We start from the raw sequence: 14,611 nt of genomic DNA on the forward strand, positions 1-14,611 counted from the left end.
AGGGGACCTGGGTTTGCCCTCTGGTCGGGGAACTAAGATCCCATATGCTGCTCGGCATGGCCCCCCAAATTTTTTTTAATTTTTAAATTAAAAAATAAAAGAATGGGATATGAGAACTTTTGAACCATACTTTTTCTGTCTTTTGATTCTCTCAGTCCTAGAACAGGCCTCAAGGTACAGGGAGTCTAAAATAAATATCCAGGTATTGTGAAATTGCTGTTGGTTCTTGTGTTGGCAAAGGGCCAAGGGAAAGAAAACATCATTGTAAAACTTCACGGGTCCCTACTTTCTATCCGTCGATGTAGCTATCTTAGCTGATTCTGATTCACAGCTATTAATCATATCTGATTCACAGCTATTAATCACATCACCAAATCAGGTCCTGTTCAAAAGAGCTAGCCCTTTGTCATCAGAAACTTAAGCCAAAAGGGGGGAGGTGGGTCTTGAAAAGGCAGAAATGGTCTTTTGTTTAAATAGGAAAGAAACATTAGGACTCGGTGCAGTAAGATTGAGTATCAAAGATTTTAAAAAAGTAGACAAGCTAAAACAAAATGTTTTATTATTAAAATAAAAAAACTTTGTATAAAAGCGTAACAGATCAAAAGCTCTATTTACATGTATTGATTCAAGGTCCAATTATGCACCAAACACTGAACCGAACCGGCAGAGCTACAGGCTGCAGATGCAAAGCAAAATGCACACACACACACTCTGAGTCTACCTCTACGAAAGGTTTGATTCATGCCGAAACAGGGCCAGGGAGAGACAACACACGACTCTGCCCAGAAACTAAACTGGCAGAGATGGTAAGTTCACAAACTGGTGACAGTCACCCTTCTCCAAAAAAGGCACTTCTCAGTTATAAAAGTGCTTCAAACCTGAACATGAATCCTCTATGCCTGGCTTATAATTTCAAGAAAGCAAAAACTGCAAAGGATTGTAGCTGAGTTGATGTATCAATTTTCCATGCAAAATAACCAAGAATTTATTTGAAACACCTGATGTTATGAACTGACATAAACTTGGCAAACTCAATTATCCTGAGGTTTTATTCCATGAATTCAAAGATTGGCCTACTCCTGAAGCCTCCCCATCTCAATTTCCTAGGATGGCTTTTCTACAATGATTTCAAGCTTAGTACTGTCCTCGAACCTTCATATTGTGACTGTGTGGGCCAGATGCACATGGCAGAGGAAATACAAGCAAAATACATGAAATATTATCCTCAGAAGCCTCCACAGTCATATGCTCTACTTGCCAACAATCACCTAATTTTTCTACACGGTCTTACAACTTTTGTGCCATGATTCTGCTAAAAAGGTTGACAAACACTATATCAGACCCAGTGTTTACATGTGAGCAAGTTACAGGGATAGTCTCTGAAACTGGATAGAGGTAGTTAATACTACTACTGTGTTTCTAAGTGCTTGGTTTTATGCGTGGATTCCAGGGCTATTTTCAACGCCAATTAAATCCAACATGCTTTCATAAAACTTCGTTCAAAAAAGATTCCCAAACTAAATGATGGAGGAGAATCACTGGAAATAAGAGGACGGCATGGGGCAAGGGGTGGGCAGAAAAGCAAAGGAGAAACTGCAGGAGGGCAGAGTACAGCTGGCACTACACTTCTGTGATGCCCAGACACACGTGCACATTTAATGGGAACAACTTGATTTGCCTCTAAGACAGACTGAGCCTCAGAATTCTTAACCCGGGTTTCAATCACATGACAAAACTGAAGACTTTAACAAGGAAGATTTGCGAAGTGGAAGGCAGGTAGTGGATCTTCCAATTATTATCCTTGCATTTCAAACTCCTGTTTTAGACTGAAAGAGAAGAGGGAACACGTCAGGATATGGTTTTTGGCCTAAGAATTCTCTTATGAAAACTCTAATTCCAAAAGACACACGCACCCCAATGCTCATAGAAGCACTATTTACAATAGCCAAGACATAGAAACAACCTAAGTGTCCATTGACAGATGAATGGATAAAGCAGATGTGGTGCATATATACAGTGAAATACTACTCAGTCATAAGAAAGAATGAATGAAATAATGCGATTTGGATGGACCAGTTGGACAGACCTAGAGATTACCATACTAAATTAGACAAAGACGAGTATATGATATCACTTATATGTGGAATCAAAAATATGACACAAATAAAAACTTATTTACAAAAAAGAAACAGACTCACAGATCTAGAAAACAAACATGGTTACTAGAGGGGAAGGGAGTTGGGGGGAGGATAAATCAGAAGTTTGGGATTAGCAGTTACAAACTACTATATATAAAATAAATAACCAACAAGGTCCACTGTATAGCACAGGAAACTATAGTCAATGGTTTGTAACAAACTGTAATGGAAAAAATACAAAAAAGAATATATTAACATGTAACTGAATCACTTTGCTGGATACCTGAAACTAATACAACATTGTAAATTAACCATACTTCTATTTTTAAAAAGTTACAAATAATAATCTTCTAAGAGCCTAATTCACTCCTTTAAAAATGTTTCTGTTGAATTGTAACATGCATCTTAAGTGCACAGCTTAAATTTTACACGAGGGCCCACAGGGTCACCACCACCCAGAGGAAGGTTTGCACTGCTCCCTGACACCCCACGTGCCTCTCCTGCTTTCCATGCGATTGCTATCCTGACTGCCACCTTCTCTTTAGGAAGGTAACAAAAATGAACAGGGGCAGGGTGTTTGGGAGAGAATGGACACACGTATATGTACGGCTTAGTCCCTTCACTGTTCACCTAACACAACCACAACATTGTTAATCAGCTATACCCCAATACAAAATAGAGTTCAAAGTTTGAGGGAAAAAAATACGAAAAGTGCTTAAAATAAGTTTCTCAGATAACTTGAAAAAAAAAATGTAAGGAAAAAAAAATTAAGATTGGGGTGCAGAAGAGAGAAAAACCAGCCCTACCTTTTCAAGTAAGCATGCACGTTCCCAAAGCCATGGTACTTGGCTAAGTACACGAGCACCCCAGTCGCACATCGCCCATCTCGCTGCCGACAGAAGCTGCAGTTGCAGATCCCGCGACACGGTGGGCAGTGCCAGTTCTGAAGGAGAAGCGTGAAAAGGCACCATTAAGTCAAACCTTACCACCCCTTACTTATCTACTCCTGTTTAACCTCTAAGGTGGGTGTCATCAATTGCATTCAGATCTTTTTTATTACTATTAAAAAAACAAAACCATAATGTGGTTAATGGATCACATTCCCTTGGGAAATCCCACAGAAAAAGTCACACAACCATTACTAGTATGGGGACTACAGAACAGACTTCCCCTGAATGGCCAGGTCCCGAGCACTCCACAAGCGCTCACAATTATCCAGTACCTACACTATGAATTCATCTGCCTTTCAACACCAAGAGCTCAATCTCTTTCTGCCTCTATCAGCTCACAGCTGACCTTGGAGCCTACAGGACGACCTCTTCAAGGCACTTACTGGGTCAAGCAGAGCATCCTTGACTTCTTCACCATAACGGTTTCGAAGGCAGGGACCACAGAATTGGCCTCGAACACCCCAGCACTCTGGGTTTCTGCAGTTTGTCTTGGTATCGATAGTTTTCTGGCGGCACTGATGACAAGTTGACCCCTGCAAATAAGAAGAAAAACAGAAACACTACTCTTTGTAGAGAAAATCTTAAAAGAATGTCATTCTCTGTGAATCCCCGGGCAGCCTGATGGTTAGGACTCTGTGCTTTTACTGCTGAGGACAAGCCACACAACCAAGAAAAAAAAGAAAGATAAATTTGACTACAAAAAATATTAAAATAAAAAAAAAAGAATGTCCTTTTTTGTGGGTAGTCTGATCTTTTCTCTTTGAATCCTACCTCACATCTATATACACATGTATACGCCAGGCCATGAAGAGTATTGAGCATGGTGATTCCATTCAACTGGCAGATGCAACAGTTAATGCTATCAAAACTATCTCAAGAAAAGATATGCAAAAGAAAGCTTGCCCAAATCTTGTTTGTCTTTAGCACACCACCATATCCTCGGCAGAGAAGGCAACGGCACCCCACTCCAGTACTCTTGCCTGGTGAATCCCATGGTAGGCTGCAGTCCATGGGGTCGCTAGGAGTCCGACACGACTGAACAACTTCACTTTCACTTTTCACTTTCATGCACTGGAGAAGGAAATGACAACCTCCAGTATTCTTGCCTGGGGGATCCCAGGGACGGAGGAGCCTGGTGGGCTGCCGTCTATGGGGGTCGCACAGAGTCAGACATGACTGAAGCGACTTAGCAGCAGCAGCATATTCTCAGCACCTATCTATGTAGGCACACATTAACAGCTACTTATGTTGAATGAAATGAATTTCTAAATTGAGAAAAGACTTAATGCTACTGAAGATTTACCTAAGCAACTACTACTACTGCAACTAACCAGGCTAAATCCCAAGGATGCTACAAAATTCTCTTATCTTACATGAGAAAAATACCCAGGCACACATCCCATGCACTAAAATGTCTCTCACAGACGGGGACATCTACAGACATTATTTAGAGGCTCTGACCAATGAACGGTTATAGATCTTCTCTCGGGAGTTGTTGCAGATGTTCTCCAACTCTTCCTCCGTGATTTCGTCCACCGGGCGAACAACATGGGGAAGGGTCATGGGTCCGGGGCGACGACTTCGGGGCATGTCATCTTCCTGCATAACGAGAATCAAGGAACAGCGTCCTTCCTGGCTCGCTTTCCCAGCTCTGCCTCTTAGATCCTCGCTCTGTCACTCCTTCACAGAGAACTCAACCTGGAAATCAGTCTTGGAACTTATGGAGAAAGGGGATTTACTAAGGATCACAGAACAACATCACTGAAAAATAATTAAGAAAAGCCCAAGAAAACTTTTTAATTCTCTTGCCTGCTACCAACAGCCATCAAAACAAGGTGATGTGACCTTAACCATTGTGGACGGTTTGAGAAGGCCATTTAATACAGATCCTTGGGGACTTCCCTGGTGGTCCAGTGGCTGAGACTCCACATTCCCAATGCAGGGGGCCCAGGTTCAGTCCCTGGTCAGGGAACTAGATCCCACATGCTGCACCTCAGAGTTTGCCTGCCACAGTCAAATTAATTAATTTTTTAAGTTAAAAATATACATGGATCGTTGGTGTTGAAATTGTATGTGCTCCCATCCTGTGTCCATGATCCCTGGACCCACAGAAGATGGCAAACAGAGGAGCAGACACAGAAGCAGAGAACTCACATTCATGTAGCCGACCATGGACTTCCTCTTCCTCACCAACATGTACTTGTCTTCCTCTTCCTCCTCCTCCTCCTCCTCCTCTGTGGGCAGGGCGCTGAGTGACCCAAGGACCCGGGATCTAGACCTTGTGAGTGGACGAGCTCTCCGCTCAGGGTTTCTCCTGCAGGCAACACCTGGAAATGTGCGCCTCCTGGGGGTCTTTGGACGCTGAAAACACAGAGGATGGACCCACTTACTCCAAAATGACAAGTGGCAGCTTCTTCTGAGGCAGGTTTTCCCATAAGTAAAAGGAATGCTCCACTTGCCATTTTCCTTCGTCCTTTCTGTAATGCATGGGAAATGAGCCCAGAAATAATACAGCCATTGAAATTCAGCTTCTGTAACACCAAGCCCAGTTTCTCTCAAACTCAGGGATGACCTATTTATTCTTGACTTGATAAAGATGTAAGAAAAAAATCTTGTTTTCTTAAAAAAAAAAAAAAAAAAACCTTTTCTACAATATCTCTTAAGTAGCACAAGCTTAGCTCCTCAGAATACAATCATATATATTAGGCCATGACTTGGTTAAGAAATTGTTTTTTCTTTTTTTCTCATTCTCAGATTTTAAAAAGATAGATTACCGTGCCAGGTAGAAATGTTCCAAGGGCTGGAGTTACAGAAAAAACAACTTGCAATTTTTCTTCCCTATCTCTGAGGGGCTTAGTTTATTTGGGTGGGAGGGAGAGAAATAACCAATCAAAAGGCATTTGAGGAACTACTCTGACAATTCAGTGCTTAAGACTCCATGTTTCCACTGCAGGAAGTGTGGGTTCAATCCCTCGTGGGAGAACTAGGATCTCACATGATACGCAGTGTGGCCAAAAAAAAAAGGGGGTGATTTGAGCCCTGCAGGTGCTTGGCATGGGGTAGAGGGCCCACACCTGGCCTGGGGTGCAAGGAAGAGATCCCAGAGATCTTTTAGAAGACTTCCTCTATCACCTCTGTCTACAAGATCACACAAAATAACAAAATCAGACTTTAAACTATCACAACACCTCAGACTACCCCAAACACCATTCCACAAACAAATATTTGTACTTACTGAACTGGGGCCCGGCAGGGAACGCCTTCCAGGGAAGGAGCCAGGGAAGCTTTCTAATTCTGACATGAGTTTTGCAAGCTAGAAAAGGAGGAAATTAAACAGAAATTATTGGTTTACAGTAACTGCTGTAAACAAGCAAATTCTAGAAATCACAACAGCACAACTCAGAGTTTGTTTCTCCTGTACATTTCCCAAAACTTTCAAAGACTGAAAGAAAAGTTAGAAAAGGGAAAGAAATACATGTTAAATCATATGCGATGACGTTTTCAGAGCTACGTGGAAAATAGTTCTTAGGACACATAAGCAACAAGAGGCTTAGAGAAATGCTGGGAAGGGTCATCAGTTCTGACACCTTCAAAGTCAGATACCTACCATTGCTTTGTTTTGCTTTATATTTAAAGCCCTTTTCTCCAAGAAATTCATGCCACTTTCATCTTCCGAGTCAGAATTGGAATCGGTCACAGAATTCTCTGGGGGTTCAGGAGGCACTGTCCTTTTGTTGGCTGCTCCCCTGGTGCTTCGAGGGGGAAACTTCATGGCCACGCGGAGAGGTCCAGACCGCGTGCATTGACTGCGGGTCCGACAGCCCTCCCGGTTGGCCTGCAGCCTCTGGTCAATGAGAACAAGTGAGACGTTAATGACTTGCTGACTGTCACAGAGTCTGAAAGAGTGTGACTACACAATGCCTTTGGAACAAAAGACACTTGCAAATACATTTGCATTGAACACTTTAATTGTCAAGTTTAACTGATGGCTCTGAGTAACAAAATCAGGAATTACTAATAAACGCAACAACCTGAGGGCCAATTAACTAGGAGCTTTCCTGGGACACACTGTACTACGCCACAGTCACAGCCTCTAGGACAGTGGTTCTGAGTCATTTTTTAAACTGTGAAAAATCCCAGCTTCTTTTTCCACTTCTTTAAAAAATAGAATCTCTATGTATTTTAAAAGAATTTCCCTAGAGACAAATATATGTTCTCTCATGATATCCATACTTATGGTAGTATTAAACTATATTAAAGATGTCTCAATGCTCTACTTTTTTAAAAACTGTAGCAAAATATACATAAAATTTACCCCTTTAACCATTTGTTTTAATTTTTATTGGAGTATAGTTAATTTACAATGTTGTTACTCTTCAACCATTCTTAAGTGTACAGTTGAGTGACATTAAATACACTCCGTGTTTTGCAACTATCACCACCATCCATCTCCAGAAATTTTTTAAAACTCTATATTCATTAAACAATTACTCCCCATTCATCTCCCCCAGAACTCCTGGCAAGCATCATTCTACTTCCTGTCTCTATGAATCTGACTACCCCTTTTGAAATCTCAAGGACAGAAGAGCCTGGCAGGCTACAGGCCATGGGGTCCCAAGAGTCAGACATAACTTAGCAACTAAACATTAACAACTCTCTAATACATTTTGTGTAAGCATAAAATTTTTTAAATTTCAGATTCCAAAAGTAATGTTTGCATCATTTAAAATGTATTAAAGTTGGCCACCGGGGCAAATCAGAATCATGAGTTATCACTTCCCACCTACTAGCAGAGCCAAATAAACAAGTATGGCAAGGATGTGGAAAAACCAGAATCTGCAAACACTGGGAGAAGTGTAAAACGGAGCAGCCACTTTGGAACAGTCTGGCAGTTCCTCAAAAGGTTAAACATAGAGACTGTATGACTCAACAATTCTACTCTTAGGTATGTACTCAGGTGTGCATATCCACACAAATATTGCACATGAACGTTCACAGCAGCATCATTCATAATAGCCAAAAGGTGCCAATAACTCAAACATCCATCAACTGATGAATGGATACATAAAAGGTGATAGGGTCTGAATATTTACAGCTGAGTATTATTCAGCAATAAAAAGATACAAAGTAATGGCACATGAAAGAACCTCAAGAACATCATGCTAAGTGAAAGAAGCCAGTCACAAAAGACCACGTATTGTTTGGTTCCATTTATATGAAATGCCTAGAACAGGCAAACCTAGGAGAGAAAATAGATTGGTGGTTGCCAGGAACTGAGGGTGCTGGGAAAGGATGCAAAGTGACTGCTGATGGGAACAGGGTTTCTTTTGGGGGTGATGAAAACATTCTGAAATTGACTGTGGTGATTGTTGAAAACAAACTAACAAAAAAGAGAGAAGTAAAAAATACCACCCATAAAATCCCGAAATGGAAGACCCGTTTTTTAACATTTCAACAACCTCATTGCTTTTTATAACCTTTATGTTATTTTTAGTGTGCAGACTGAGAGAACATAAAATGACAAAAAAACTTTCACAAATCCTTAAGCCTTTTAATCGATTGGCATTTTCTCAGTCGCAACAAACAGCATCTACAAAGAACTGAAACACTGCCCAGAAATGATTCAGGCTGTAGACAATGTTTGAGTCATACCCAGATTCACAGAGCAGTGCTGCCAATAACTCCAATACGCACTGATTCAGATCAACATCACCTCTTAAGAGAAAATATTACATTATCATGAAGTTAGGTCATGATAAAATACTCCCTGGCCAAATGTTCTCACTTATGTCAGCGCCGTGCAACTGTGGTCCCAGGCAGTGGACCCGTGTCAGACCACAATGAGCTGAAGAGCATGCACCCGAAACATATTTCCTTTATCAAGAAAGTGTTGCTAAGAGGAAAACATGTGCAGAAGTAAACAGCATGCTCAGATAAGAGTGGGACTGAGGCGCATCCCTGGCAGCAGCATCCTGAGCAGGACAATAGAGGTTAAAGGTAAGACAGCAGGCGTAAGAAAAGCCAACAAAAGAGCAACAGCGGAAGCAAGCAGGGCCCTAATTGTCATTACCTGCACTCAAGCTCCTGCATGCGAGTTATCACAGGCTTTCCAGATGCAGGTATAGATCCACTATGGGAATCAACTTTTACTGAAGTCTCTATGTCAGGCCCTGGGCTGGGCACTTAAATGTGACTGGAGCTCATCTTGAGGACATATCTGCTTCCTCTGATTGGGCTTGATTTCTGTGGCCACAGAAATCTGCACGCTGGCCAATTGTTTCTTACAAGTTTCTAAGATTTTCAGAGACTACAAAAATCCTCAAGCCTTACTATTAGAACTACATTAGCAAAAAACTGCTTTAAGACATGAAGAAAATACTCTTAAAACTTTTCTTAAAAGATCAACGAAACCTTCTGGCATGACTAAAATGAAAATCATACGGAAAAAAGATTTTTAAGCAAGTATGTCATGCCTCTAAATGTATCTTATTGCCTGATATTGGTGAAATTCTCAAACTCACCATTCCATCCTGTATCTCACTCTCTGAGAAACCGCAAAACGATTCATCATCAGAGTCGGCATGAAAAATACTGGCCAGTTCGTTAGTGACATCTGGCCTTGGTTTCTGTAAAAATCCACAATGGTCTAACACATCTTGCACCTCACTTTCTGAAAAGCCGCAGAAAGATTCATTATCAGAGTCCTCATAAAAAACATTTGCCAGTTCTTCACTGATATCTGACCTGAATTTAGGTTTCTGTAAAATAAATAAATAAATGTGGTTGTGCATTTTTTTTTTCTTTTTGAAGAACCAATTTTCCGTAAACCGTGCAGAGAGCAAATCACATTTACAAGTGCACTACAAGAGAATAGCTTTTGTTACAAAGAAAAATGGTTCAGAGGTTTACAAATGATTTCTGAGTTGTTATGGCAAATCATCAGGCATGTTAGGTTAGGCGACATTTCAAAAGGATAGAATAAGTAGCTAATCTACCTCCAACAATTACTACCTAGAACCACAGCAAAAAGTGAAATGAAATTACAGTGCATACTGTATTTTCGTAACAGCTGTATAGAAATGTAGGCAAAAAGCAAGCAGTTTTAATCACGCACAAAGCATTTGGGGCATTTTGAGCACTGCAGACTCCATTCTGTTTATTCTCAGGCAGCACTTACTGTGTTTGCAAAATTATCAGAAGCAAAGCTGTCACAACTGTCATCAGAGGATGACGGGGTTTCCATGGAAATCAACTTCACATATCTGAATTTCTTGAAGTTCTTCTTTGCTCTGCAATCCTTTTGCTGCAAACGGAAATGGCCATACTATTAAATGGGATGCTTGCTGCAGAATCTAAAGAAAGGTATCATTTTTGAGTTGAGTAGGTTCAAACAGCGCAGAGGAGGTATGTCCATTTCTTATACCCTACAAAGAAAAAGGAGGCTTTGCAATTGCTACAAAATTTTCCAAAATCAGGTAAAATCCTAAAAAGAGATCCCTTTGAGGGAACATTGGTATCAATTTATTCAAATACCTGTGGAATTACCCTTTAACCCACCTTAAAAACTCCCAAACTCTTAACATTATACTGAGCTCCCAAGGCATTAAATGCTAAACTGCTAAAATCTGCCCTTAAAAAAAAGAAAGAAAGAAATTAGACTGTACTTCAAAAATACAAAATGGTAGAGTGATTTCTTTCCCTCAGCCAAAATCAAGCTAATGAGGTCTTTCTAAGTAAGCTTTGGGCTCTGTACTGTGATGCTAATTTCTCAAACCTCGAACACTGGGCAGCACCTCGACTTCAAGAGGGCAGGCTTTCAAACAGGCCTTGTGCCAATCAGGAGGGGAACAGTGATTTCTGCACAAGTCTTTACAAATCAAATATATCAACCCAGTGAACAAATGTACAAGAACCAAGTTAAAGGTCAAACAGCCCTCCAAACCCAGGTGGAATGCCCAATTCCACTTCAGGGCTCTATTAGGCTGGCCACTCAGCTCTTTCTGTAGTTCCACCGCTACACAAGTCTTGAGTTTTTATAAGCCCTTTTATTAGACACATATGACCTATGGATATGAAAATGCTTCTTTCCTTCATAAACAATGAATTGCCTGGCACCAATCATCAGAATATGCAACTGACATCTACTTCATGTAAAAAAGATAGTAGTTTCTACCATTTCTTCATATTTCATAAGAGATTTCCTAAATGTTGTGCAGTCGCTAAGTCGTGTCCAACTCTTTGCAACCCCATCAAACGCAGCACTCCAGGCTTCCCTGTTCTTCACTACCTCCCAGAGTTTTGCTCAAACTCATCATGTCCATTGAGTCAGTGATGTAATCTGTCTCATCCTCTACCGCGCCCTTCTCCTCCTCTAGCCTGGAATCTTTCCCACAATCAGTCTTTTCCAGTGAGTTGGCTCTGCACCAGGTGGCCAAAGTACTGGAGCTTCACTATCAGTCTTTCCAATGAATATTCATTACTGTTGTATTACTTCCTATATTTTTAATATCTGAAATATGGCCATGGAATAACATTAGTGACTCCATACACTGAAAAGTTTAAGAAGGCAAGTTCTGCTACGGGTCCCACAAAATAATGCCAAGACGTGAGGTGTAGGGGGAATATCTTTCTGATCTTTCTACACCTAACGTTACACATTTCTCTTCAAATAAAATTATTTTCATGATGGTGGAACCCAACCACCCAGTCAGTGCTTCTCAACAGACTCCATTCAATCATCTTAGGAAGTTTTAGTCTTGTCCTTTTAAAAATCATGAAAATGTGATAATAGGTAGAGGTACTACCTATTAACGGAGGTCTCAGAAACTCCCTATTTTCCAGATGAACAAATTAAAGGTACCAGGTATGTGAAATAAGATTGCCCAAGATCACAGGGCTGGAAGGAATCCGCAGTCTCCTAAAACAGCTGTGCTCCTCACACTGCTGCAGGAATTATCACCATTTCTGGTGGAGCTGCGGGTGGGGGTTCAATCCCTGGGGCAAAAAGATCCCCTAGAGGAGGGCATGGCAACCCACTCCAGTATTCTTGCCTGGAGAATCCATGGACAGAGGAGCCTGGTGGGCTACAGTCCATAGGGTCGCAAAGAGACGGACAGGACTGAAGCGACTTAGCAGGCACGCCCGCCAGCAATCATCAATCTACCTGCCTGCAGTCAGAGGCACAAGACCGCCTCAAGGGAAGTATTCTATTGGAAGCTCTCAGGGAAATACTTGCTGGGCGTTAACAAGTCAGCGCATGCGAAGTTAGTTAACAGGCAAATGTATGCTTGGAGAATAAGACAGAAAGAAGCAATACAAATGGTCATGGATTTTCCTGGCAGGTAGGTAATAACAAATGCCATTCAACAGATTTTTTTTTTTTTTTTTTTGTGCCAGGCACTAAGCAATTCCTTGCAACAAAGGTGGAAACTGAGGCGTAGAGTGGTGAAACAGATTATTCAAGTCCCATGATGGCTCAAATTTGAACCCAGGGATGTCAGATTCCAGGTCCTGCTACATGTGGTTTTCTTCATCCTGAAAGCCAATGCCAAGGTCCATTCGGGAAGAGGTATCTCTGAAACTACGCCCCCAACACGCCCTCTCCAACCCACTCCCGGAGTACCCCAGCCCCTCACGTGGGCCCCTTACCCCTGCTATTTATTTTAAGCTTGTCATTTTCTTCCTCTTCACCCAACCCCCCACCCTCTAACCTCTCCTGGGGCAGACCCTCCGTTCCGGTTTCCGTTAGCGTAAACAGTAACGTTCCATGTTCCATTCAGGGCTCCGTCCTGTTGCTGCAAGAAAGGCTGGGGGTGGGGAAGGGAATGGGAAACGAGCAAATGGTCGGCAAACCGATAAGACCACCATTGCACTAATCACCTCCTGTGACCGTAAGTGCCCCCTCAAGTGTGCGCAACCCAAGTTCTAAAGAGAGCGGTTTTCAAGACCTTTAAACTCCCAACCCATCAACTCTCAGCAGTTAGATGCGCCTGCCAGCACGGCCAAGAGGAAAATAAGCAGGAAGCTAGCGCAAGGGTCCCAAGTGCGCCCAGGAGAATGCGTTACTAGACATTCATCCTCCCCAGGCTGTGCATGGGAAAGGTCCGGGAGGCTGCAGGGCAGCACCCTACTCCACGTCCCGCTCCCCTCCGCGCCCCGCGGGCAGAGTTCGGACCAGCAGACACAATGGGGGACCGGTCCGCCCCTGCTGCCCGCAGCACACGTGTGCCTCGGACGCACGTGGCCTTGAGCTCCTCCAGGCTGCCAAGCATCCTGCAAACCTCACAACTCTCTGACCGCCCGCGCGCCGGGTGTCACGCCCGCTGGACACAGTCCCTAGTCTCTAAAATACCCCCAAGTGCACAAAATCTGGGGCTTGCCTAAACGGGTGCCGCCCAGGACTGCCACCCGTTGATAGGGGCACTCCGCCGGCGAAGTTGGAGGGGGTCAGCCCGCCCCCAGCACCCACCGCGCCCATCCCTCGCCTTAGCCCGTCCAGCCTCACCCGCGCGCGGCGAGCGTCCATGCTGGCGGCCGGCGCTGGAGCGGGGAGAGCTGAGCAGCCGCGCGCGCCGCCGTCCCACAGCGCAGGAGCCAGAGCCCTAGCCGCGCGGGCCGGCGGGCGGGGTGTGCAGAGCTGGGGCCGGAGGGGCGGGGCGCGGCCGACTTTCCCGCGTTGCGGCGCAGGTCCTGCCAGCTTTGGTAACGGCCCACCCGCGCAAGACCCACTCGGCCCCGAGAAAAAAGCAGCCCTTCCAGATACGCTAAAGTCCAGTAATAGTCTTGCAGTCCCCTAAGATCCGCCTTGGAAAAGTACTGCCTTGGAAGCTCCGGGACCTCTCTCTTTACATAGCTGCAGGGTCCCTAGAGAATGGCGCGAAAATGGGTCGTATTGCCCCGGGGATAGCAGCCTAATTTGCATGAATTCTGGGGCTGGGAGGGGAAAGCGGGAGACAGTGGGTAATGGAGAGCGGTGCCAGCCTCCGCGCTTAGCACTTTCCCTGAGGCGTGCGGTTTACGTTATTTAAAATAAAAATCAAAGACTGGAGCATGAACTCCCAACAGCCCAGGCACTGTCCCGCGATATAGCTAGCACCTCTTATCTGGTAACCACAACATTATCTAATGTAATAAAATGAGCTAAATCCCTTATCTTTCTTTCCAGAAAGCTCGGGAAGTTCTTTTACATAAGACTTGTGATTTTTAAATAAGAAAGGTCTGATGTTAGTTAAGACTTAACTATGGGATAATAAAGTCTAGAGATTATAGAATAGAAGCTAAAGACTGTAATAATGTGATTTGGGGCTCCTTTCTTCTGTCAAAATTTGTAATCACTTAAGTCAGAAAGAACGTGAGATTTTTCATTGCCCCTTGAATCGACCTGACATTACTTCGAGATCAAGTGTGAAGCTTTAAAACAAATGTTTGTAGAGAGTAGGAAAAAAAGTTGCTTTTAGAAGAAAAAGTTAAATAAATTGGATTGCTTTAAAAGACGCTAATTATAATCTTACATTTTAAAACAAA

General features: G+C 43.0%; 1 protein-coding gene across 5 annotated transcripts in view; it reads right to left on the bottom strand.

Annotated features, from left to right (window-relative positions):
- Positions 1 to 542: 542 nt before the first annotated feature.
- CDCA7 (cell division cycle associated 7) overlaps positions 543 to 14,611 on the bottom strand; it is a 37,062-nt gene continuing 22,993 nt past the window's right edge. Inside the window, exons 1-11 of one of the 5 annotated variants that reach the window (XM_005202352.5) lie at positions 13,593 to 13,691; positions 12,799 to 12,894; positions 10,266 to 10,391; positions 9,610 to 9,846; positions 6,696 to 6,932; positions 6,324 to 6,401; positions 5,243 to 5,449; positions 4,550 to 4,687; positions 3,472 to 3,621; positions 2,945 to 3,081; positions 543 to 1,826 (exon numbers count right to left, since the gene is read on the bottom strand). In XM_005202352.5, the coding sequence (XP_005202409.1) occupies positions 1,796 to 1,826; positions 2,945 to 3,081; positions 3,472 to 3,621; positions 4,550 to 4,687; positions 5,243 to 5,449; positions 6,324 to 6,401; positions 6,696 to 6,932; positions 9,610 to 9,846; positions 10,266 to 10,391; positions 12,799 to 12,894; positions 13,593 to 13,613 (1,458 nt within the window). In that variant the 5' untranslated portion in view covers positions 13,614 to 13,691 and the 3' untranslated portion in view covers positions 543 to 1,795. 5 annotated transcript variants of the gene reach the window in all.

The sequence above is a fragment of the Bos taurus genome, chromosome 2 (genome assembly GCF_002263795.3).
Source record: "Bos taurus isolate L1 Dominette 01449 registration number 42190680 breed Hereford chromosome 2, ARS-UCD2.0, whole genome shotgun sequence".
Classification (NCBI taxonomy): domain Eukaryota; kingdom Metazoa; phylum Chordata; class Mammalia; order Artiodactyla; family Bovidae; genus Bos; species Bos taurus.